We start from the raw sequence: 23,109 nt of genomic DNA, 5'->3' as shown, positions 1-23,109 counted from the left end.
AAACTGAATTTGGCGGAGAACTGTGAAAACGGAGAGCAGCAAACGCGTAACAATACCTCCGCCAGGATCAAAATCAACGATTGGTACATCATGTATCTTGAGAAACCAAAGCTGATTGTTGATGGTGGATACAAGTTGTTCAGACTGCTTTCCGACGAACGACCATGAAGCGAAAAGCTTCACGGCGGCGATGTCGTAAACAACGCTATACAATCTCATCGGTAAACTTGTGACGAAAACTTCCGGCACTTCAGAAACGAAGAAATCAGAGTCACAATTCGTCAATATTCAGGTTCAAGAATTTCCAATTCCCCATGAAAGGAGTAACAAGAACACATGAAATCTCCCCAATCTTGATGGAGAATCCATCAAATTCTGTTGAGATTACAGGAGTTGAAACCAGAGTAATTGGAGATTCGAAACTGCAAAAACGATGCAATCTTGAGAAGATGAATTTTCCAGAATATGCTCCGATGTGAGAAATGCATCGTCACCGGAATCTTCATCGTCATCGCATACTTAATCACAAGCGGAAGCATCATCATCTTCCTCCCTAGGGTATCGCTTTGATAACATGTTATGAATCAAAAGATTCCATGGTTCTAGATCAAATGCAATGGAAAGGTAAATTGTGTAGTTCTCTCTAGGAGTCATCACAAAGATGCAATTGAATAAAAGATGTGAAATAGTACATAGGTGTAGCTTATTTATAGTGATTTGGAGTAACTAACTCCCTAACTTTCTTTCTACTAGATTACTTGCTCTCCAAGTTATCTAGATTGCTTGCACTCCAAGTTACCTTCTCACTATACTCTAATAATAATTAAACTTGCATGTTAAATTGGCAAGATAATAAGTCTTAGATCAGACCCTATATACATTAGTAACACAAGTAGTTGATCTAGGAAAGTAATATCTTCCACTTACCGGCTGGGTAAATACATTATGTCACTTACTATGAAAGATCGTCTTTTATCTACTAAGAGAAAGTAAGGAATAGTTAAAGTCTGTTTCATCAAGACATCAACTGTTTACAGTCAGCAAAAAGAAAAGAAAGGAAATAGAAGTTTCAGAACCAAGTTTACTGCCAGAACGTTACTTCAACGACGCCTCAACAATGTAGTAGAAGATAGTCTACATGGTTGCTTCTTCAAATTTCTATTTTAAATAGAGCTAGCTTTAATTCCTATGCGGTTGCTTCTTCAAATCCTTATAATTGAAATGAATTGAATTTGAGAACAATACAATAATTTGGGATCTTTGGGATGATTTTGTAAGAACGAGCATGACAAAGTTTTTTTTTAAAAAAAAAACAAATGATTTACTTTGCACATAAAATGAATCAAGGATCTTTGTTTTATTTATTTGTTTATAGTTGATATAGAGGATTCAATTCGAACTATCGAGGTATTCACAAATATATTGCAATTACAATAATAGCTTTATTTCAAATATTTAAAATCTTGCCATACACATAAATACATATAATTCTCTTCTTATCAACAACTAAAAAAAAGGCTGAACAAAACTATACTTTGGAGGAAAGTTTATTTCTTCTTAGCTCTTGTGTTTAAATATGACCTAGATTTTAATATATATGTATTTTTCAGATAGATACTCACAACCTTCACATCAATCAAAAGATTTTGTGAATTCAATTTCACTTCCATTTAACATGAGGAGTAGGCTATGGATGATAAGTGAAGGGAATAAGGTGTAAATCATTTTTTCTATTAACAGCTAATCCAAAACTCTCACTCATGTCTAAATCTTCTTTTTTCATTGCATTGGGAAGTTTCCAATCAAAGTGGTACATCAACAATGCAAGCGAAAACTCAACATTGACCAATCCAAATGTGACCCCTGGACACATTCTTCTACCACTGCCAAACGGAATGAACTCAAAATTATTACCTTTGTAATAATCTACACAATTGTCAATGAATCTTTTCGGATAAAATCTTTCTGGGTCGTCCCAATTATTTGGATCTCTTCCGATAGCCCAAGCATTCACTATGACTTTGCTTTTAAATGGTATATCATAACCATTTATTTCACATGCTTGTCGACACTCCCTTGGCAGCAAAAATGCACCAGGAGGGTGTAATCTCAATGTCTCTTTCACAACACATTTTAAATATTTTAATTTATTCATGTCACTTTCATTGGGTTTTTTTTCTTTATTAAATACCTCTCTTACCTCAGCTTGTAACTTTTTCATTATTCTTGGATTTTTAATCATCTCTGCAATTGCCCATAATATGGTAGAAGCTGATGTCTCACTTCCACCTCCATACATATCCTAAAAAAATCAGGAGATCTAGTTAGTTATATTCTATAAAAAAAAATATATGTTAGTTAAATTGATTCGAATAGCATCCACGAGAAAATGAAACCCAAATAATATTAAAAGACCAATTAGTTAAAAAAATAAATTGATTCGACACCAAGAAACATCTTGTCAAAAAAAAAAAAAAAACACCAAGAAACATATTTTATACTTGTATTTTCCTTGATAATTTACGTTGAGAAAATTTGCTACCCTTATGTACACATGAAATAATTTTTAGAAAATTGGTAAAAGTAAGTATATTATAAACTACTGCTTATAATTACTTCCATTTTAATGGTCACTTAAGATTGTTTAAACATACCAATAAATCAAATAAATTAATTTGTTACTTAATTTTATGAAATTATTTGTCTTTATTCTATAATAATACTAACAATTATCTATTGTATCATTACAGCTAGTCTAATTCTACAATAGATTCAAGGGTAATATTGACAAAACAAAAATTAATATTAAATTAAACTTTGAAAACAATAAATAAATAGAAATAATTTTTTTTTCATACAAACAGAAAAAATAAAGTTGTTATGCTTACCAAGATAACAGCCTTGACACTATTATCACTTAAACAATCCTGCTTCAATAGCACATCTACAAGATCTTCTGCCACTTCTTCACTATGATCTTCAACAGCCCTTGATTTATGAACCAACCTATGTTCATCAATAATATTTTGCAATATAAGATCGGTTTGTTTGTGTAACTTTTCTAGCTTAGGCTTCAACCCAGATATGTTTTGAAGCCATTTATATGAAGGATACAAATCTCCCAAATTAAAACCTCCAGCAGCTCTGGTGACTTCCCATACCAATGATATGAATTTTTTATTTTCCTTGCACTCCTTCCCAAAGGCTACCCTTGAAGTGATTAAAAATATTCTTGAAAACACTTCTTTGGTGAGATTAATTTCTGATCCTTCTTTTGAAGCTATCCATTTGATTAAATTATTTATCTCTTCGGTTCGAATTGGTTGAAAAGATTGAACACGTTTTGAACTTAAAAGTTCTAGTGCACAAATTTTCCTAACTTGTCTCCAATAATCACCATAAGGTGTAAAAGACACACCAATAGAATTGTAACTCATTATCTTTGAAGCTTGGATAGGAGGCCTTGATGCAAATACAAGATCATGTGTTTTCAACACTTCTTTAGCATATTCTGCTGATGAAACCACAATTGTAGATACCTCCCCAAGCTTTAGATGCATTAAGGGTCCATATTTTGTTGATAAATCCCTTAGCCTATGATGAGGAAGTGAACCAATGAGGTTGTGTATGTTTCCTATGATAGGTAGCTTCAATGGACCCGGTGGTAAATTCGGAGTTGATGAGTTGGATTTCTTGGTCACTATTTTGTTTACTATAAACACGAAAGTAAGAAGGGAGAAAATGGATGTAAAGTATAGGGTTTGAATATCCATGTTAGAAGCTGAACAATAGCTTTCAGTTTTTGGGATGAAATTCGATATTAACTCTAATATATATATATATAATGTAAAATTTTCATAAATTTTTTTATTCTAAAGAGTCTAGCTGCGAGAATTGCCGATTTGAATCCACGACTACGTATTATTAAATGTATTTTGTTAAAAAAGTATATAGGTTGTCAAAGATCAAAGATACTAGGTTGATTTCGAAATAAGTAAAAAAATATATCTATCATGATCACAATATATATACATAGACTTTTTAAATTTCAATCAAATATATTAGTTTCTTTTCTTATAAGCTAAGGGAAGCTATACTAGGGAAGACTTTAAAATATGACGACAATAACATATGAAGATACAAAAAAATCCAATCCATGAGTGTGATCATCCCCTATGAAAAATGCTTCAGCACCCTTTTCCTATTTCAAATTAACCCAACACAATTTTTGGGAAATTCAGTGCAACTTGATGAAAGTTTTAGATTTTTATCCATAGATCACTAGATACAAATTATAGCATATCATCAATAAGAAAGAAAGAACAAGAGATTGTGTACCTTTGAATTAGGTTGATGAGGATAACCGTAGACAACGCCGACAACTATGAGAGGGTTAACTACCCTCATTCCGTCTAGCTCTAGGTTTTCACCAATATTCAGAATAATTAACCGTCTAATGGGATGACGTTTAAATAGCTAAACGGCTGAGGGCAGGGACCTCTCATTGGGCTTATCTAAATGGTCCAACCCATCACGGTCCATTTAGTAACAAAAGCCCAATCACTCAAATTCATCATATAATTAGTGCTTAACACAATAGACCATAATTTATATTATGACATCAACTTATAATAATTGATTATTGTCAATCCATAATTGATTAATTAAATAATTAATCCAACAATCTCCCACTTGGATGACAATACTCAATTACTGAAAAAATAAAAAAAATAAAAAAATTCACTTGTCATAAAGAATTTAAAAATTTAAAATTACATGTATGGTCAAAGCACTAATCATTCAAAAGAGAAGTAAGCTTTAATGCTGCAAAAATTGAATCCGATAGGGAAAACAAATCATACAGATCAAAGACTCACTTTTCTAACAAATGATGAATCTATAGTGACACGTTTGAATTAAAAAGAATATGTCACTAAAGAATAGCCCAAGCATTTTAAAAAATGCTACAACAAACTCCCACTAACCCAAAATAACATAGACTTAATCAAATCATTATGAGTTACAATACTCATATATAAGTATGTGGTTAGTGGTTCTGCCAATGAGTTTTCAATTCCATAAAAGTCATATATCCACATAGGTATAAGAGTAGTAATTACTTATAGGGATAGCCTATAAAGAGATAGTAATTACATTTAGTCAAAGTCGATAAATGTTCTATGACATTCAATTAATCCAAGTTTTATAAAAAAAAATGTGACTATGAAAATCCATAAAAGCAAAATAGGAAATTCAATAATCCCCAAATTGGATTAACATAGACACGTAGTTTAAAGAAAAATGTGTGGATTAATGTGGCCACTAGAATGTCAATAACAAAAGAACATTTATGATTATCTCAAATTATAAGTACCACAAGAACACAATATCATACTCGATAGGAGTATTGATATTATACATTGTACTTACTATTTATGACCTCAAAAATGTGGAATGTTGGTAAAACAGAAGTTATTGTGCATATTCCAACAAAATTGACTTAAGCATCCAATTATGATGCTCATTGAGATCGATAGAATTTTAACATATATCTCAATATAATAGAATGAGACTAAAGTTTAAAGTCTCTTAAGCTATGCCATATTTTATAGTGTGCACAAGAGTATATGGCGATAACGACAATAATATTGTGTACACATTTCTCTTGATCTCACATATATATATAAACAAGAGTGAGATTTCTCATTTGAGCTCATAATATATAATATTGTGTACACACTCCCACTGATCCCACATATATATAAACAAGAGTAAGTGGAATTCTCATTAGTGATCACTGATACAAAATATTATAATAATGTAATATTCAACGGTGGGATACTCAATTACTAGTGCAAGATCATCAACATAAGTGGTTATATAATTTTAGCCAATAGAGTTTCATGAACTCAACCACATATTTTGCACATCAGCATAGCAGAATTATTAACACAAGTGGTAACTCAAAGATAATATGAAACCCCATAAATACATATTTTATCAATGGCAGATATTATCAAGAATTGGGTTTCGTAGTTAACCACATATTCTGCATTTACAATTAAGGAGAACGTAAATTTTCATTTAAGAATTTTATAACACAAGATCTCCTTTTCACAATTAAAATTCCACAGAATTTTATAAACATAGTAACCGTTATATGACAGAGTATGATGATTATATAAAAAATTTATCATCATATGAGTGAGATGAGTCTCTAAAAATAGGATATAAGACTCTGTTCACAATTTTAATAACTCACTCAAAACTCAAACGCTACAATTATACTTACACAAATTTGAGAAACAATTAGGTTACAAGCAGCGGAAATACACAAGACTTATATTTTATTATTATTGAGGATATAAGAGAAAATAGTCATAAGCTTCCATAAGTATTAAAGAATAACAATAACATAATTAATATCCTCAATATAAGTCTCTATTTCATATCTAAAATATGAAAACAAATAAATATATTTGTTTATGAGATATAGTTAGTTGACATGTAGAATTTTTCTCACTTGTTGAAGAATGATAATTAAACTATCTTACCCACAAAAGGATGATTATGTTAAGTAATGTCATACCGATAGGGTATGTCCATCACGTTACACAATACGTAGCAATGATTCTCCCACTTGATAGAGAATAGACAATGATAGTTGAATTAAAAGGTTTGAAAGATATTTTAAATAAAATATTCAACTATTTCTCTATCACAAAATGATATGTTAAGTAACGTCACACCGATAGGGTATGTCCGTCACTCACATAACAAAGGGATAGTAGCAATCCGATATATTTATATATATATAAAAATCACATTTAGGTAGAAATTTAATTCAAAATGTAATAATATTGGATTGCAAAATTTATACAATTATTTACATGTCTTTTAACAAAGTAACTTACTTATATTAATCTCATTCAAGGATCTTAACGATAATAAGTAAGAACTATATCATCACAATGTACCATTCTTATGTCTTACAAAATTTAAACATTGATAGAGTATTCTAATTATAATTGACATAAGTATAAACATTTTAGGTACATTGAATAATAACAATTATAACAACACACCGATAGGGTATGACTGTTACCAATATAATGTTAATCTATTTAACAAAATTTGCATAATTGTACCCACGATAGGTGAGATTACAATTATACAAATAAATAATGTTTATGCTTAAGAGAATATGATACAATAATATCATGCATAAACAATTATACTTAAATTTACTCAACTTCGGTCATATTCAAAAGATAGAAAAATGTGCTTAACAATATTTTAAATTAGCACATCATAAATATGACTTTAGAATTTCTTTTATATGAAGTAGTATAATAACAAAAGTTGTTATTTGGAATAGAAGTGTGTCAAATAGTTTTCTAATTTATCTAGAAAAGAACTCTTAGAATAAAATTTTCAATACTCCCACTATAAATTAGAAAAAACACAAATACAAAATGGAGCATTATAGTAAGAAAATAGTATATAACAACAGAGTTCTGTTTAGAATATTCTGAAAAAGGATTTCACTTCTATATAGGATATCATAATTGCTCAACAAAAGAGAAGAAAGACTAAATTTCTTCATATATGCAATAATAAGCAATAAGTCACAAGAGGATAAAATAATTAAATCACAACATACCTCGGAGAGTGTGACATTCATCCTTATACTTAGAGCCAATGACTGTTGATGACTTAACGAGAATATCTTATAATATAGTCATCTCAAAATATTCATCAATGGAGAATAAGCAATTGTAAATAAACATATGTGAGACTCTAATTATAAATCAATATGATTTATATAAGAATTCAGATGTAAGGATGATAAATATTTTCAAAATTGCCTCAATTCTTAATAAGTTGTTCTGATAATAGTTAACAGATAAACAACAAAGAGGCTTACAAATTTTAATTCATCATTAGAATTTTAGCATAAAAAAAATGCAACCACGCCTCATTCATAGTTCAACATAATTGTGATCCAAATGTTTAATTGCGACAAGACACATAATTAGATAGTTAATGGTGTTTGTCACAAAATTTAGAGTAATAAATTAAGGGTCTAGGTTAGAGAGTATAGCAGAAAACATAATGTATATTAAAGAGAAATATGTCAATTTTAGATTCTATTAATATAAATGACATATATTATTATTAAGACCCTTTAAATCAATTTGTGACAAGAATCAGGCACAAGTGTCTAAGTTCAAATATGTCGCCAAAAGAATGATCAATTAGTGAACTTTGGATTTTTATGCTAAGACAATATGAATTAAAGAATATATTAAATTCAATATATTTGGCATTAGAATTAATAAAATTGAACCTTCTAAAAATTCACAATAGTTTAAGCTCAAATATTGAGAATACATGATTTGAAATAAATTATTCTCAATTTAATTGATATCTAATCCTTACAAGATTTGACAAAATTTTGAAATTCATGCATCAAAAATACAATATCAACAATTCTCAAAATATATTAGTTTATACAAGATATTTGAGACAAAAATATAAGACTAAGTCTAAAGATTCTTCACAATACTAACACTTTAAAAGAATAATTTACATAAATGTTATATTTTAGACTCAAATCTAAAGAATGCATGATTTAAAAGAACATATGATTCTCATATCAATTTACATAAAAAAAATTAGAGATTTCAAAAGTAATTTAAATCCCAAATTTTAAGGGTATAAAATAAATCAAATCTTCTGAATATTTTGGGCACAAGATAAATTATATTTATATCCCAAAATAATATAATATAATATTTACTAGTTAATTAGGGATGTAAAATTCCTCATTGACACATCAATCTCAAGTTTGAGGGGGTAAAATTTCTCATAAATGTCAATCAAGAGTAAGGAATATTCATGTAATTTTCACACAACAAAAAATGTGAGAATATAATTTACTTATCGCCAAATAATATCATATAAAATATCCACATGCATCAAACTATTCCAAATTTATACCAAAACAATCAAAAATTATAATAATAATTATTTGGCATAAAATATAAAATAAAAAAACAGAATTTATAGAAAGCATACGCGCGTGCCAGACGCGCACGTAATCTGTCGATTTTTTTTTTTCGTGCGCGCGTGCTATTCACGCGCAGGGCATCTTCTTGCCCGGACACCTAAAAAAACGGGTTGAAACGACCCGCGACAGATCCGATTCGATATTGCTCATTGGTGGACGAAATTGAATGATTCAACTGGCGTTGAAATCGCGATTGAGCGAAAGAGGGAAGCCACATATCAATTTTGTGAATTATCAACTCAATCAGAGATTAAAAAATTAGGGTTCTTGGCAAAAACCGAATATAAATCATTGATTTCTTCTAGAATAATACCCAGCGATCTACTTTGTTTTTCACAGGGAACACGACCGCATTCGGGAGAAATTTCAGAGGATTGGAATTATAGGGTTGGTAGCAAATCGATAAACAATCTCATGTGTTTTTATTGCAATTTAGTGACAAAACAAAGCCACAAACCAAGTGGAAAATAAACAGTATTACAATCGTACAAGGACAATTGCAATTGTATGTTGATTCATTCATTAAGATTAATCGATAATAATATCAACATACAATAATTTACGAGCAATAAACAATTAGGATGAATCATATATCAATACAATAATAGTAATAGAGTGATTCAATAGTATATGATTCACAAAAAGAAATAGCCATAACATGTATCTATTTGGCTCTGATACCAATTGATGAAAGTTTTAGATTTTTATCCATAGATCACTAGATACAAATTATAGCATATCATCAATAAGAAAGAAAGAACAAGAGATTGTGTACCTTTGAATTAGGTTGATGAGGATAACCGTAGACAACGCCGACAACTATGAGAGGGTTAACTACCCTCATTCCGTCTAGCTCTAGGTTTTCACCAATATTCAGAATAATTAACCGTCTAATGGGATGACGTTTAAATAGCTAAACGGCTGAGGGCAGGGACCTCTCATTGGGCTTATCTAAATGGTCCAACCCATCACGGTCCATTTAGTAACAAAAGCCCAATCACTCAAATTCATCATATAATTAGTGCTTAACACAATAGACCATAATTTATATTATGACATCAACTTATAATAATTGATTATTGTCAATCCATAATTGATTAATTAAATAATTAATCCAACAATTCCATGCTCCGACCGGCTAACACCATGATAAGCACCGCATGAGGGTGCTCCCATCTTCACCGTCGTTGTAGCTTCGAATTTCAACCAGTTTTGTTTTGAAACACAAATACCTAAAACGGGTACCATAAAAGCTAACATGTCCAATTTTTTTTTATGGATTGATGCCAATTTTGCAAATGTACTAAAATGTGCAAGTAATAGTGATAAATCTGGATTGTATCAACATAGACTGTGTTTAACTTAAATGGACAACAAAGATTGTTATACATAGGGGAAAATGTGCATAATATTTGATTTGTTATCGGAAATAAAATTACAAATTACCTTGGAATGATTATAAAGGATTAAGATTTGAATCCCCTCCTTTATACTAACAAATTCTCGAATTCTTTATCCATGCAAATAAGTTTTATATGAATAGTTGAAATTGAGAAAATAGGTTTGCACTAATTTCAAGGCTCAAAATCTATTTTTCAAACAAGAACCCCAATAATCCAAAAGTTATGTCGTCTTGCAAGTAAGTCATATCGCCAAGAGAGATTCGATAGAATCATACACTTCCAAAAACACTAGCTCGCAGTGGCGGAGCCCGAAAAAAGTTCATGTGGGCCACTAAAATTAATTATAACATATAAACACAAATTAATATTGTAATAAGCATTAAGTACGAAGTTGAAATGACGGAGTTTGACTAAAAAGCTATGGTGAATACTTAAATAATTACGTATTTAACAACTACTATAAATTATGAAACTTTTTTTGTACATTGAGACTGTTAACTGAGATAGTTTTCAGTTGACGAGACAATATGCGGAAGATTTGATGCCAAGTATAAACATCACAAAAATCATGTATGTCACATTTGAAACCGCGGAAAACTATAACCGTTGAAAAATTGTTTAAAGTCTCGCAAAATAGACCTATAATTAAATTATTTAAATTTTTCAGGTGGGCCACTACACCACTTTGCAGGAATTTGGATCAGCCGAAACCTAAAAACGACACAAAATTGTATAAAATCTCGCAAAATAGACCTATGATCGCTAATTTTAAAAAATTCCCGGGTGAGCCGTGGCCCACCCCAGCCCATGAAGGGCTCCGCCACTGCTAGCTCGCATGGCGAGCCAATCTCCTTTCCGAGCGAGATTATACAAAAAAGTGTTTTGCTAGCAAGTGCTCTAAAGGAATTGTTTAAGGAAACCATAAATAGAAATATTTTGTTGAAAACATAAGTCAAACATATGAAAAAGTAAAAATCACATGTATTTCTATACAAAAACTACTACTATTGATTGTTTAAACAATGTCTTATGAGCTCTTGTTTACATCTTCCTAAAAAAAGGGTTTGTTTTCAGCCACATTGGCTCACACGTCACCATACAAGATTTTTCAACATTTAATATCCTTAATTGCATTTGCTTAGCCGTGCTAAATTGCTTCACCAGGTAAGACTAATGAGAGAATGAGACAAAATAAACACTCAAAAAACTCTAAAAATATGCATATGATGAAAAGTAAACAAACAGTTTTAAATTTAGTACATACATACACCGAAAGCTGCCTAATTTTAAATTTAGTGAACCAATATCCTATTCAAATGGTGAAATTAATCTCTCGAGTCAGATAAGATGGTAATAAGTGACATAACTCACTCTCAAAATATTTAACACCGTTGTGTTTTTAAGACTCGATTCGAATTCAAAATTTTGATCAAACTGAAAAAGATTCCATATCATCTTAGTCAAGCGCAGAAAAACTAAAATTGTTGTCAAATATCAATTTGTTTTTAGTAGGGCTGGGCAAAAATAACCAAAAACCAAATTGAACCGGTTAACCGAACCGAACCGTATCAAAATTAACTGAACCATTTAACCAATTCTCGAACCGAACCATTATTTTGATAACAATTCACTAACCAAACTCAACCGTTAGTAACCAAAATTATCCGAACCGAACCAAACCAAACCATTAACCATAACTATTTTAAAACAACTTATTTTAAAAAAACAACTTATTCAAAACAACTTATTTAATGAAAACGGCTTATTTTAAAGCTGTTTTGAATAAGCTGTTAGGATGGTTAGTTTTATGTTAGGGAAGTCAACTTCTGTTAACTAAGTCTATTGCAATTCTTTGAGAAATCTACTAGCTGATCTTGGGGCTTATTCGAGGATAGCAACACATTGTTAGGGAACAATTTCGAGTACCTAGTTTTGTAAGCATACAGTTAATATGTTTACACCATTAGATTTTAAAGTTGCGTTAAAGTCGAATTTGCCGATTTTAAAGTTGCATGTTACCTATATGATTAGAGATTTACTCCATTTGGTCACTATTATAAGCAAATTTTGACTTTTTAGGTTCATTCAATAAATGATGTATGTGGTCTACAATATAGACCACATACATCATTTATTGAATGAATTTAAAAAGTAAAAATTTGCTTATAATAGTGACCGAATGAAGTACTTATCTATTTTGAAAAAACTATGTACAATGGGAATTGTAATTCTTTTCTTATTGGGCAGTAACATGGAAATACTGCTATGGTAATTGTGATTCTTTTTATAGCTTTCATTATGTTGTCCAACATTCATCACAGGTCCTGTATTTATTTATTATTATTTTTTTTTTTGGGTGATCACAGGTCCTGTATTTTATCATAGGAATCTAACAATAACAACAACAATTGTTTAACTCTAATAAATGTATTCTAACGGTTTGCTATCAAGAATTGATTTTAAGGAAGAGTCTGAACGTTCAAGCATGAAATGCTTCTGGTAGATACATTTTCTTTAATAATGTAATTTGCAAGCTAGAACCTCCTTAAGGATTAAATGTCACATTTTTTCATAAAATAAGTTTTTTTTTTAAAATAAGTTGTTTTGCATAAAATAAGTTGTTTTAAAATAAACTGTTTTGAATAAGCCATTTTTTTAAAATAAGTTGTTTTGCATAAAATAAGTTGTTTTAAATAAACTGTTTTTAAAAAGTGATTGTAATAAATTGTTTTTCATAAAATAAGCTTTTTTGAATAAGCTGTTTTTTAAAATAAGCTTTTTTGCAAAAATAAGTTGTTTTGAATAAGCTATTTTAAAAAAATATATCATAATAAGTTGTTTTGTATAAGATAAGTTATTTTGAAGAAATAAACTATTCTACCTTTTAATTTTAATTTGTTATTTTTTTTTTAATAAAAGTGGTTTTATTCATTGGATAAAAAATATTTTTTTTGGTTCGGTTCGGTTCGATTAATAGGTAAACAAATGGTTAACCGAACAATAATTTGGTTCAGTTTGGTTACTTCTAAACTTTAAATGGTTCAGTTCGGTTTTTCCGAACCATTTCAGCAATTTGGTTTGGTTCGGTTCAGTTTTAATGGTTAACCGAACCATGCCCACCCATAGTTTTTAGTTGGGGAAATAGTTACTTTGGTCCTTGAATGAGTGACGAGTAGTCATAATAGTCCCTCAATGTATCGAAATAGCGAAATAGTCCCTGATTGTGCACTTTGTTAGTCAAAATAGTCCTTGATATTAAAATATTTCGTTAATATTGTCATATTAGTCCTTCAATAGACTTACTTATTGTCATATTAGTCCTTATATGTACTTAATTATTGTCATTTTAGTCCTTATATCAAAAGAGTTAGGGGAATTAGTCACTTTAGTCCCTGAATGGGGAACGATTCGTCAATTTAGTCCCTGAATGCAGATAATATGCAAAACAGTCCCTGCATGGTCAATTTCAGGGACTAAAGTGACTAACGAAGTCTACATTCAGGGACTAAATTGACTAACGGAGTCTGCATTCAGGGACTAAATTGACTAACAAAGTCTACATTCAGGGACTATTTTGCAATTTATCTGCATTCAGGGACTAAATTGACGAATCGTTCCCCATTCAGGGACTAAAGTGACTAATTCCCCAAAGAGTTATTGTGAGTATTAATGGGTTATTTAAGATTTAGGGACTATTTTGACTAACAAAGTGGACAATCAGGGATTATTTTGGAATTTTGATACATTGAAGGACTATTATGACTACTTGCTACACATTCAGGGACCAAAGTGACTATTGCCCCTTTTTAGTTTTGTAAATAATTAAAACAAAATAAATGAAATCTTGATCTCGCATCTCACATCGCAATTTCTTTTTAATTAAGGAAACCCAAAGCCGCCATACCTCTCTTCCCTTTCTCATTTCTAAATATATATTTACTACTTCCTCTGCTTCTTTTGTGGTCCAGTAAAAAAAAAAATCAATATTAAGTGATGTTTTATCAATGATATTCTTAACAATTTATTGCAAAGAAAAAAAAAAGAAGTGAGATACTCGTTCTGTTCTAAAGTAAAGGTCGTTTAACGTTTGAGCTTCGGTCTCTTTGTAATAAAAACAAAAAAGGTCGTTTAACGTTTTTACATAAATTATTGATGATTTACAATTTTCCTAAATGCATAGTGCAATATAATGACTTTAAAATGGTGTACTCAAGATTAATTTGTGGGCAAAACTAATACGACACTTAATGTTTAATGAAGCAAGGTTGGAATGATCCATTAGATGACGGTAGAATATTTCACTCGTCATGAATTGAATGGCCAAACAAGTTATGCTTCATTGAAAACAAAATCTCAATACAAAATCCGTTAATTGATATTCAAAATCTATTACACAGTTGTTCGGAATATATCGATATCCTCCGGAGTATTATATACAATTTCAAATAATTATGCATTGATTGCAATTCAAAATCATGTAATTCTACAACATTACATCACCACAATGCAATGTGGCATTTATTTATTCTACAAAACAAATGACATTGTATTATTTTAACGGTTGATAATGACGCATTATTAGATTCTTAAAAAAATTTGACAAACCCTCTTTGATGGTTAGAGTTCAGATATACCCTATCACTGTTTGTGACATTTTCTACCTCAAATAATTTGGTAGCGTGAGAAAGACATACATCCTTCACAAACACCATCATAGCTTCTTCAAATATAACACAATTTCACCAAACACAGCTTAAATTCAAATTTATCTAATTAAAAAAACAGTTAAATATATTGTTATTCCTTTCAAAATTTAAAATTTCTGTTTATGATCCTTACTGTTAAATTGTGCACCACAAATTTGGGCACCACAATATTTTCCTTTTAAATTCTTACTGTTAAGTCAACTCATTACATTTAAAAGTCCCGTGAGCATAGCTCAATTGGTAGAACAATGCATTATTATATGCAGGGGCCGGGGTTCGAACCCCGGACACCCCCACTTATTTACCTTATAAGGTGAATTCTAGCTCTAGACTACCTGGCCAAAAAAAAAAAAACTCACTACATTTAAAAAAAAAAAAGTGTTGCAGTGCCGTGTGAACTTCTATTTTTTTGGTGGTGACCGTGGTTTGAACTCCGGATCGTGCATACAGGGCCATCCCTGAGAATTCGGAGGCTCGGCTCAGGGAATGAAAAGAGGTCAGTGATAAAATCAAAACGTATTTTTTTTAAAAGAGCAATGGTCTATTTATATTTTTTAAAAGATAAATACAAGGTGCCGTATATATGTGGTACACCTAGAAGTGTAAATGACTACTGTATACATGAGGAACCCCCACCTAACACCAAAAGCAAGAGGAACTAATTCTAATAGGCCTAAAAGGCTAAAACAAGTAGACAGAAAATGAAACCTGCACAAAACCACCAAAAGCCATGCGCGCACAAAGCTGGCAGCACAACAACCAAGCAGTCACAACAACAACAAAAAACTCACAAAGCTGGCAGCACAAAAGCCAAACAGTCACGACAACAGCAAAAAAATCGCAGCCCTGTTTAAATTAAAAATGAAGTCCGTAAACATAAGAAATAAATAATATAATAGATAATCATCAATAGGAATTTGTGTTTCTTTTACAATAAATTTATCAAGAGCTCCTATTTGGGATTCAATTAACTCAGCAATTTTTTTTCTTTTTCCTACGCTTCTTAGCGTCAGACTCAAACTTTCTAATCCTAGGCGGCAATCTAGGAGGAGCCAATTTAGGAGGCATAGAGGAAGATTAAAAAAAATAAAGAACCTAGAATTCTTCACTATTCTTGAGCAATTCCACAATGTCGAAGTTGAACCACATCATTAGACATACAATGTTGAGATTGAACCATAAAATAAAATTAAAACATAATTAGTAATTAGCAACATATATGATATATAAATTCAATTATACACTGAAATTTGAATAATTTTAACAAAAACTCCCAAAACAGTAAATATGCAGAAATCAATTATTACTAATTCTGTTAATAATCAACCAAATCTCTATCAATCTCTATTTTAGCAATTTCAACATTCAACAAACAGTGTTGTTTTGGAAAGGGGAAAACCGATTGAAATTTGAAACAGTGTTGTTTTCAACATTCAACAAATCTCTATCAATCTCTATTTTAGCCATTTCAACATTCAAATTAATGAAAGAGAGTTTATTTACTTACCAAACAGTGTTGTTTTGGAAAGGGGAAAACCGATTGAAACCTTGAGAGTTGAGAGTCTACAATCAGTGATGATTTGGTGAAGAAGGAAGAAGAAGAAGAAGGAAAGCCTGATGATGTGAATCAGTTGATGATTTTGATCAGTGATGATGGTTGTTTGTGAATCGGTGATGGAATCGGTGATGAGCAGCGAGAGCGTGAAATAGAGTTTGAGCGACAACGCGTTTCTGAGGAAAAGGAATGAAATAATTTTTTTTTATTGGAGGATAGTATAGTACTAGGTATAAAAAAAAATTTGAGGCCCATCCTTGGGGAGGCCCAACTCGTTTGAGCTGTTTGCACCCCCTCAAAGCCGGGCCTGCATATATTATGCATTGATCATACCAGCTGAGCTACTCACGAGGACCGTGTGAACTTTTATTAGTCAAACATGAATTGACATAACAGTAACACTAAAATAGAGAATAAAAATTGAAAGAAATTTTTTATCTAGATTAAAATTAAATTTTTGAAATTTTATAGGACCTTAATAATATTCATCCGTAAAAAATATAATTAAAGAGGATCGGTCCCAAAAGATCACTGACGTGGAATGATACTCATCGTAATGATTAAAACTCCTTGCCAGCCACTACAGAATCACCACCAACAATATGTCTCTGGCACGCGACTTGTTTCAACATGTTTACAAGTTCCAGCGTCGGCGTCGGCGTCGGCGAAGAGAACATTTGGAAAGGCACCGGCATGGGAGGTTACTCTTTTTACTACCATTGGAGCGTTTTTACGGCAGATTACTTTCAATGCCACCGTTGGAGATTCGATTACTACTACTAGTTGTGATTTCATGTAAAATGTTGTTTCAAAGAAGGACGTAATGTTACAGTTGGTATAAAAAACAAACATGATCATTTTTTTTAATAAAAATAATATGCAAGAGAGTTGCTAACTATTTCGTGGGATTTGCACGACACATCATGTCGTGCACTTTAGCATTTTTTCCTTTTAGAATAATTTACAGATTACACATCTCATTTAGTGGAAGAAGAATGAAACATCTAATAATGGAATGTCATGTTGATGATTTCTTTTAAGCGAGTTGATGAATTGAATATCACAAAGTATCCATCCATTGCCAAACAAAGTTACAGTAATGAATATGTGAAATACTCATATGCCTAAGAATGTGACAGAAACTTCTTTTTGAGGAAAAGAATGTGATAGACATGTTAGAGTTTTTTTTTTCCTTATGTGCACAAATAAAGTAGTACTGCACCTTTCACAAACTTATTTTTTATTTATGAATTATTAAATTCATTTAACTTATCAGTAGAATTAATGATCCAATGGTTGAAACAATCTTGTGTATGATGCAAGATGTGTGTCTCTTGTGCTCCATAAACTTGGATGACATGTTAGAATTTTTTAAGTAGAAACTCTTTAATTTAATACACGGTAAATTAATAAACTCTCTAAAATAATAAATTTGTCCGGTCCCGACTTGGGCCAATGTAAAAAATTGAAAAACTCGATAAAATAATAAGATAATAATTTTTCGGGAGATCCCTTTATAATTTTCGGTCCCAAGAAAATCATAAATTAATAATTCATAGAAACTGAAAAAAAAATATTAAGAATACATTGAACACATTTGTTCCTCTTGTTTACATTTACTGCACTTCAAAAGTCATTATTGATTTCCAATGCGTATGAACACAGTAGTTACTAATTTACGTTGAGTTTCAAGGTTCGCTGCAACGTAATTCTAAGAGGCATAGACTAATTTGCCTTTTTGTTTGGTATGTACCGTATAAATACTTAAAAACTCTTTAAATTAATAATTATTAATTTATCGATAAATTAATAACTCTCTAAATTAATAAATTTCTCCGGTCCTGACATTATTAATTTATAGAGTTTTAACTGTAGCTTTTGTGGATTAATTGCAATCCATTGTAATTGTTTAATTTGCAAAAATGTATTAATATCATTTAACGATGCTTAGATCCACTATAAGTGTTAAATTGTGTCGGGTTAGTGCATATATTATATTAGACCACACTATCCAATCAAGCTAAAAGCAACCGAGATGGTCCATTTTCACCAACATTTCTACCAAACAATGCACTTACTTTAGAAATAAATTCATAAAATATGGGACAAGCCTAGCTCGGAGAACCAAACGAGTCATGCCAAAATGGCCTAATTTAATTGATGATTGCTTTTTTAAGCCCTACTTACTCAAATAGCCTATAAAACAATCATTGGTTGATATCTATCAAAAAGCTTATAAAGACACAAAAAAGTTGTTTGGAAGTTGCTAACCAAACAACTTTGGGAGATCAAAAGAGAAAATTTCAATCTTTTAAGACATGTAATGGAAGGGTTCATCTCAAACTTAAAAACATTCTCATTTTAAAAGAGATAGACACAAAAACAAAATATTTTTAAAATAATGTTATTTTATTTCCTATTATTCTTAGGAGATTGACACATTTGGGACATAATCAACTCTCATAAAATGTGATCAAAAGTTCAATTTCATACCCATATATAGAGAAGATAATTTGGTAAGAGTGGTGAACCTTACAAATGTATCTTTATACCTCAATATGAGTCACTTACTCTATAAACTTCTTGTTTATGTATGAACTAGTAGGATTTATCCCATGAGCAGGGGGTGTCATCTTCTAGTTGGGGAGTAGAATCATTGTGATTGGTTGTACACTCCTCTAAGTGTGCGGGTATGTGCCTACAAATGAGATTTTAACACCTGCGTAAGATTGGGTGCTAGAAGGTTACAAAATGATAAGTACTTGGGGACGAAGCCCCATATTTATAATGATGTATCTGGTGCAAGACTCCTAGTTTGTTGATATCTTTTCTCCTTAGCTTTAGTGTGGTTGTTTACGAAGTTAATCCAAGTATCGAGTAACCAAACTAAAGATAGACGGAGACGCCTATCCGAAAATCATGGATATTTGAATGTGTCCATAGTGCAATCAAACTTGTGATAGGCGGAGACGCCTATCTGGTTCAAATGAGGTCCCTGTATATAGGTACAATTTGACATTTATTCGTAAGTTTGCTATGCGTTAAGGCAGTGGAGCACATAGGTGCCAAATTGGTATCCGAGTGGAACAAGGTGGTTCCTAGCTAGTATATTGCAAAAGTTGTCATCTTATCTTGCTCACAGCTCCGAGGTGCTACATTTTATGTGGTGCATGAGGTCAGATCCAGTGTTGCATCACGTGGCCTGACTACGTGGTCACCTCGATGGACCATAACTTCAACCTTTATTGGGTCATCTTGCCATGTTCCTAATGGGCCTTGGTGTTGGACGACCCAAATGATTATTGGATCGTGCCTTTTAGGCACGTACCATAACACTTCTACTTATATGTACACACCAAAGCCTTAAAATGACTTGAGTTTTGTTTCTTCCAAATCAAGAATGGGGTTTGAACTTCTTTTTCTCATATCAACTATCATTGGTATCCTATTGTTCATAGTAATCAAAATTATTGGGAGATCTAAAACTAAACAAACAAACTCAACACTGCCACCAGGACCAAGAAAACTTCCTCTCATAGGGAACATCCACCAACTAGGAGCACTACCTCATCAATCCCTAGCAAAATTAGCACAACAATATGGACCTCTTATGCATATGCAGCTTGGTGAGCTTTCTTGCATAGTTGTTTCATCTCAAGAAATGGCTAAAGAGGTAATGAAAACACATGATCTCAACTTTGCAAATAGACCTCCACTTCTTGCAGCTGAAATAATAACTTATGGATATAAAGGAATGACTTTTTCTCCACATGGATCCTATTGGAGGCAGATGAGAAAAATTTGTACCATGCAGCTACTATCACAAAATAGAGTTGAATCTTTTAGATTGCAAAGGGAAGAAGAATTGGCAAATTTTGTCAAAGATATAACTTTGAGTGCAGGGTTACCTATAAATCTTAGTGAGAAGCTTGATTCATTAGCATATGGGTTAACATCAAGGACAGCTTTTGGTGCAATTGTTGAAGATAAGGAAAAGTATAGAAAACTTATGAAGGATGTTTCAAAGATAGCTGGAGGGTTTTCTGTTGCTGATTTGTTTCCTTCAATTGGAATTCTTCAAGTTCTTACAGGATTGAGGCAAGGAATAGAGAAGCTTCACCGCGAAACGGATAAGATATTAGAGAACATTGTAAGAATTCATAGAGAAAAGAATTTTGAAACAATGTCTAAGGAAGAGACAGTGACAGGGGAGGATCTTGTTGATGTTCTTTTGAAGCTTCAAAAGCATAGTGATTTGGAACATCCCTTATCAGACATCATTGTCAAAGCAACAATTTTGGTTAGTACTATGTTACAATTAAAAGTCAACGTCTAGGAGTAATTGGCATTTTTGGTAACAGATTGGATATAAAGTAAAAAAAAAAACTAGTTTAAATGTGTCTTTAATCTCTGTAAATATACTGTTTATTTTTTGGGTTAATAAGTCTTTACCCCCTGTAATATAGGTCATTTCCGGTTTTACACCCTGTAAAAATTTTTTTGATTCACCCCCTGTAAAATAATTTTTTTTTATTTACCCCCTAATAGGCCAAACAAAAACGAAAATTTCTTGAAAAAAAAAATACAATTGGTTTTTGTGGCCTAATAGGGGGGTCAATAAAAAAAAATTATTTTACAAGGGGGTGAATCAAAAAAAAAAAAATTACAGGGGAGAAAACCGGAAATGACCTATATTACAGGGGTAAAGACTTAACCCTTATTTTTTTTAACTAGTTCCTTTAAAAAATATTGTATTATTTAAATCCTGCAATATACCACTTTTTATTTTTCATGTTTTCTTTTAGCTTCTGGAAAATATGTTCATACTAAAATTGGTTCATGAAATATTCATTTAATTCTTTAATTGAAATGATTAAAACCATATATTATATGATTCATAGAACTTTAGAGTGTTGTGTTTATGAATTATGCCATGTTCTCTATCAGGATATCTTCAGTGCTGGAAGCCAAACCACATTCACAACTTTAGAGTGGGCCATGTCAGAATTGATTAAAAACCCTCAAGTAATGGAGAAAGCACAAGCTGAAGTAAGAAGTGTCTACAAAGAAAAAGGGTATGTGGATGAATCAAGTCTTCACAAGCTCAAATACTTGCAATCAGTTATCAAAGAAACGTTACGTCTACATGCACCAAGTCCATTGTTACTTCCAAGAGAATGCAGTGAAAAATGTGAAATTAACGGATACGAAATACCTGCCAAAAGTAAGGTCATTGTTAATGCATGGTCGATATGTAGAGATTCAAGATATTGGGTTGATGCTGAGAAGTTTTTTCCGGAAAGGTTCGTTGATGGTGCAGTTGATTACAAAGGTGTGGATTTTCAGTTTATACCATTTGGTGCTGGGAGAAGGATATGTCCTGGCATAATATTTGGTATTGCTAACTTAAAAATCTCGCTTGCGAATTTGCTTTTCCATTTTGATTGGAAGATGCCTAATGGTTGTAAGGCTGATGAACTTGACATGATTGAATCTTTTGGGTTGGCTGTTAGAAGAAAACATGATTTGTGGTTGGTTCCTACCACTTATCACTCTTCCTAAGGCAATATTCTCAAAGAAAATTGTAATAGAAGTGTTAAAGTTCCTACTTAAGAGTTCTTTAATGGCTGAAAATCTTTGTTGATTTAATGTGAATTATACTGTTGGTTGTTATTTGTTGACAATAGCTATGAAAGCTCTCAAAATGTAGACATGATGTAATGATTTTCCTTTCTGTCATAGTTAAATGTGGTTTGCAATGCTTTTCAGTAAATTTCTTAAATCTGAACAAGTTAAGAATTTATTCGATTGTCATCCTTATGTCATTTCTAAATTCTAAGGGACATTCTTTTGATGGTAAGGATAAATTATCATATCCTATCTGAATTTATTGCTTGGTGAGCAAATGAGCTATGATAATGACCTTCAGCAGTTAAGAAGTATTGTTTTCAATGGCTTCTCAGCTTGTGTTCTTTTTGATTGATGCCAAATAGTTTCTCTATTCCCTCAAAAAATTTCATTAACTTCAGCAGTTATAGAGAAGCTTCGTTTATAGTGCTTTAGAATAGATCTGTTCAAGAGCTGTTGAAAGAACCATAGATAGAGGGTCCATTTGGTAAGACCTAAGTTAATGTGCAAAGTATGGACGCTACTTTATAGGTTGTCGTTGCACGATTTTGTGCGTTTCAAAAACAATCCTTCCAAACGTCTGACTGTTAGGCTCAAACCTCATACCACTTTTATTTGTTTATGGTGATTCTATCATGTATATATTTGAATTCTCCAGAAGCTATGAGGAGATCATATCAGCTCCTTTGTTCTAGTGTTAGGTCCTACTTGCTTGTAACCAATTGAGCTATTTATTGACAGCTC

At 31.5% G+C, this 23,109-nt stretch overlaps 2 protein-coding genes across 2 annotated transcripts; one reads left to right on the top strand and one right to left on the bottom strand.

Moving 5' to 3' along the window:
• Positions 1-1,422: 1,422 nt before the first annotated feature.
• Positions 1,423-3,805, bottom strand: LOC146938549 (cytochrome P450 71D9-like). Its single transcript, XM_085752498.1, has 2 exons — positions 2,889-3,805; positions 1,423-2,302 (listed from the first exon to the last, which is right to left on the bottom strand). The coding sequence occupies exons 1-2, from the start codon at positions 3,771-3,773 to the stop codon at positions 1,688-1,690; spliced, it is 1,500 nt and encodes a 499-aa protein (XP_085608624.1). The 5' UTR covers positions 3,774-3,805; the 3' UTR covers positions 1,423-1,687.
• A 15,362-nt stretch (positions 3,806-19,167) lies between these two features.
• LOC146938548 (desmethyl-deoxy-podophyllotoxin synthase-like) lies at positions 19,168-22,519 on the top strand. The gene is made up of 2 exons (XM_085752497.1): positions 19,168-21,037; positions 21,685-22,519. Exons 1-2 carry the CDS (start codon positions 20,138-20,140, stop codon positions 22,297-22,299), a joined length of 1,515 nt encoding a protein of 504 aa, XP_085608623.1. The 5' UTR covers positions 19,168-20,137; the 3' UTR covers positions 22,300-22,519.
• Positions 22,520-23,109: the final 590 nt, after the last annotated feature.

This window comes from Medicago sativa, chromosome 3, assembly GCF_051527215.1.
Source record: "Medicago sativa cultivar Bolivia chromosome 3, Bolivia_mono, whole genome shotgun sequence".
Classification (NCBI taxonomy): Eukaryota; Viridiplantae; Streptophyta; class Magnoliopsida; order Fabales; family Fabaceae; genus Medicago; species Medicago sativa.
The sequence above is the reverse complement of the archived record's forward strand: the minus strand, read 5'-3'. Positions and strand labels throughout refer to the sequence as shown.